The sequence below is a fragment of the Prunus persica genome, unplaced genomic scaffold (assembly GCF_000346465.2).
Source record: "Prunus persica cultivar Lovell unplaced genomic scaffold, Prunus_persica_NCBIv2 scaffold_192, whole genome shotgun sequence".
Lineage (NCBI taxonomy): Eukaryota > Viridiplantae > Streptophyta > Magnoliopsida > Rosales > Rosaceae > Prunus > Prunus persica.
Window position 1 is genome coordinate 1 of NW_018027244.1, and position 4,533 is coordinate 4,533.

Consider the following 4,533-nt stretch of genomic DNA (forward strand, 5'->3'; position numbering starts at 1 on the left):
CCTCGATAACCGAACTCCAACCACAGTGAGTTAAGAAACCCCCAACCGACGAGTGACCCAGTATCTTAAGTTGAGGGGCCCAACCCCTCCACACCAAACCGCGGTCACCCACCCGAGTTTGAAACTCGGGTGGAATAATATCCGCACCCAACATGCCTTCCACTAATGGGCGATTGTTGACCACCCAAATAAAAGGCAACCCGGATTTCTCTATTCCATGAGCTAACTCGTGCATCAACTCTTGACTCAGAGTCACCTCAGTACCGAGTGCGATGTAAATCACTGATTTCTCTTTCTTATTGTCGAGCCACTCTCTCAACACTTCCCACTTCTCATCCACCTGATCATCAGCGCCACCGTGCTGACGTGGCACTGAGCTGGGTGGCAACAACCCTAGTGGAACAACGGGTTTGCCGTACAGTTTCCTGAGTAAACTGACTGAGTCGGATTCGAACTCGGGAGAGCTCCTCATGGTCACCAAGTTACAATATTGAATCGCATCCGCGAGCCTCTGAAAATCGGAGACCTCGTCGTCCATGCAGTCCCAGTGGCTGACCATCTCATGGAGCTTAAAAGCAACATTAGAAGGAAAGTCAACCCATTTCGGCACAACCGTGAATTCCTCCGGCCGCTGGCGTTGACCTCCGCGTAGCTCAGAGGGAGGGCCAAAGAAAGCCAATGAAGTGGCATTGGAGATGTTGAAGTAAACCGAGTTGATTCCGAGCTGAGTCGCGACTCGGGGTAGCCAATGGCAAATGATGTCATGGATGACCCAGTTGACGTCCGAGTGTTGGAGGAAATGCGTGAGTGGAGGCTGGAGCAAGTCGTAGGCTTTTTTGAGGTAAGGGACTTTGTGAATTGGTAGCTCGGAGGTGGACTCTGTGGATTGTGGCAAGCCTTCAATGGCGGACAGAGGAAGCTCGACGAAAGTTATGAGAGGAGATAGGGATGATTTGAGGAGGCGCTGGATGTTTTTGGGGGTGGAGATGAAGGAGACTCGGTGACCCTTTTGAGCTAAGAACTTGGAGACTTCGAGAAATGGCGTTATGTGGCCATAGGCTAGCCACGGGAACATGGCGATGTGAAGCTTCTGATTATCTTCGTTGTCCATGTTTGTTTGAATGAACACGGCACTGTCTGTGATGACAGCTGAGATATATGTGAACAATGAGTGATTGATTATTATGTGTGGTCTAATGGTAAATAGAAGTACCAAACGAGTTGTAAACTTAATTTTACTTGTTCAGTACTTAATTTTCACACTTAAAAGTTGTCACGTGCACACTGTTAGAATTCATAGTTTTAGTAATTGGTTTCTAGTATTTTGGATGTTTTTGGGAGGAAGAAAGAGATCACAGAGAGTATGAGAAAGAGAACGTTGCTCAGAAAAATAGAAAAACTGACTCTTACTGTTCATCGTGATTTTCGTATATGAGAAAAGAGAAGTAAGAAGCTTCTCTAACTGCTTTACAGGGATTAAATCCTAGCATTGAAAGTAAAGAGCACTTTTAGTATTGAAATTGCTCGTTGGTTTCTTGAACTTTTAGTCATTGGAAGATGTTGGAAAAGAGCTGGAGCCTAGACCATCAGTCAAGCAAGCTATTGCTGTGAACCAGGATTTAGCAATTTGATGACATTTCAAGTTAATTATGCCTAAACCCGGCCCGTTAATTAACTTACTAAACAGTCAAGAAACAAACCGATAATTACAGGAGTGAAGTCCTTGAATTTTTGGGCAAGCATATAATTGAATGATGCTACATCGAAACGCATTTATTTACTAGAATTGTTAATCACATCTTTGATCTTCTAAATGGTAGCAGAGGGAAGAGTATTTGTATTATTTACACAAAAAGGAAGTGACTTCCAAAAGTGGGGTGGGATCATAGTGTATTAATTCTAAACTGTGTTCTTATGTAGGGCTGCTAAGGGAAGGAATTGAAGGGCGCACAGACAGGCTATAGGGTGAGATAGGTTCTTATCACAGTGGCTCCAGTAGGATCAGAAAGTAGATGTCTGTTTCTCAAAATATTTGGTGCTATAACAAACATGTACATGGCAAAAAGCATGAGATCAGGACAAAGTGGAGCCAAGGAAACCCTGCCACATCCTGCAAATGGAAGCGCAAACCATCAATCTTTTTTGTTGCATCTGTTCAAGCTTAGTTCATGAACTAAAACAGCTAACCAATCGTACCAGGTGGGCAAGCGGAAGAAAGTATGAAATAATGTCCTGATGCCCTCAATGTCCAGTTGCAGAATAAGTGCTAGTCCAAAAAAGAAAGAATGCTCTTTGGCGCTTCCTTTCTTGCGGCCAGAGGGTGTTTCCATGCTGAAAGGAAAAGATTATATTGAATCAAATGTAATTCCAAGTTATAAATGGTCTTTAAATATTAGAAGCCACTCTAAAGACATATTCCAGTAACGGCATGAATGTTTCAAACGATTTGTAATTATATCATGTTACATGGAGAGACAGATAGATGTTCAGAGAGAGAAACATATAGGTCCAGTCCACCCCGCACCTTGCAAATTAAAATTTAAATGGGGAATGAGCCAACAACGTATATAAACCTCGCAATGTGTAATTCTTGCAAGTATTTTTGTTATTTTGTTTATGTGACTTAGAGGAATATTTTATCTACCTCTTATACATATAAAATAAGCTAAACAGCAACGATCGACTCTGACTAAAAGTTTACAAACTATGGAGAAAGTAAGAGAAGCGACAACATGTAGAGAGAGAGAGACGAGCTTCCTCTTCAAGCTAATTATCTTTCGAAAGCTAAACTTGAAACTTCGAGAATGAGGTCCAAAGGATACCAAGCCTTTAAACTTTTTGAAAAAAATATTTCATGACAGTAGAGTTATCTTTCGAAGTATGGAAATGTCTGAAACACTCATTATCTATGTTTTTAATTCTTATTGGTTTTTTATTAATTTTATTTATTATGTGGAATCCACATCAATTAAAAATATGTCCCACAAATGTCATATCTGTATTTAACAGATTAACTAACGGTTTGGCTAATGGAGGGAGTAAATTGTAGGGTTTCGGTGACGTTGAGTATGTACTAGTAAATGTTCCCAAAATCGAGTATGAACTCGTAAATGACCTTATAGTTTAAGGGGTTTTATGTAGTTTGTCCTCTCTTTTTTTAAAGTACAAGTGATTGGGGAAGGAGGGTTTACACATGACAGGACCCGATCCAAATTCCACTTTGGAATTTGCGCCGAATCCTGTGCGTATCCGACACCTAGCAGGTGCCGAACACACTTGACCAAATTGTCTTAACAAAACTTCAAAACTCTTTAGAGTTTGACTTCTGCCGAAAATTCGGCAGTCTCTCTTTTAAATTGCTTGTTGCACATGTGAAAAGTTTGGGAAATGAGGAAGGGCTACTTGATTCAAAATGTGAGAAAGGACTACTTGATTCGAAAAAAATCTTAAATCTGTTGCCAAATTATTGCATGTCATATTTTGTAAAGAAATATCTGCACTAATTTGGCTGTTTGCAATCATGCTTAGCACAACTTTAAATTTTCACTCAAGAAAAAATAAAGACGAAGAAACGACATACAACAAGTTATTTTCAAAAAGATTCAGCTGTCTGGGAAATTAATATAAACCGTAACTTTTTTCTTTGGATGATCATATGACCACATCCAACTGAAATGCCTTTATTATTGTGGACAAAGAAGAAAAAATAAATAAATAAAAGGCAAGCATCTTAAGCACAATTTGTGACAAGAGGCCCCAAGGCATTTGATTGTGCAGAGTGATTAGGTTGAAGCTGGCCATGTTTCAAGGAACCGAGTGAACTCGTCCAAGCACTTCTTGTTCAGCTCTTTGTTGCCAAAAATCTCCTTCATGGCCCATGCATTTGACCTGAGTGACTCACCTTCTTTGTCAACCATCACTCGGCGAGTCAATTCAGCCACTGAGTCACGCGTAAATGACCCATCTTGCTCGTCCCTCGGTATCTCCAACCCGACCTGTTTCCCGTGCAACAATCTCGCAATCAACCCTTGATCCGAATTTGCCCCGGAAAACAAAATAAGCACCCTTCCAAACCCGAGTGCCTCGATAACCGAACTCCAACCACAGTGAGTTAAGAAACCCCCAACCGACGAGTGACCCAGTATCTTAAGTTGAGGGGCCCAACCCCTCCACACCAAACCGCGGTCACCCACCCGAGTTTGAAACTCGGGTGGAATAATATCCGCACCCAACATGCCTTCCACTAAGAGCATGTACAGCGCCAGGGGTTGGCCCAGGCAAAAGGCAAAAATCAGCCCAAGTCCAGCTCCAGCGCGCGCAAAGCAGCCCGGGCAAGCTGCGGGTCCCACGAGCCCGGGCAGGCCCAAGGGCGAAAATCGACTGGGCTCGAGCCCGAGTTCAGGTGACGTCAGCGCTGACGTCACCACCAACGGTTACATGCCACGTGTCGGAACCGGGTGGCTCCGATTGGATTTTTTTCAGAAATCCTACGGTTCTCATTTTTTTGGCCAAAAAAATTTTAAAAAAATCCGG

At 42.5% G+C, this 4,533-nt stretch overlaps 1 protein-coding gene across 1 annotated transcript; it reads right to left on the reverse strand.

Annotated features, from left to right (window-relative positions):
- Positions 1-4: 4 nt before the first annotated feature.
- Positions 5-1,365, reverse strand: LOC18784546 (UDP-glycosyltransferase 91C1; the record flags this gene model as incomplete). The annotated part of the gene is made up of 1 exon (XM_007217858.2): positions 5-1,365. A coding segment is annotated over exon 1 (1,107 nt), but the record flags the coding sequence as incomplete, so codon positions are not given.
- Positions 1,366-4,533: the final 3,168 nt, after the last annotated feature.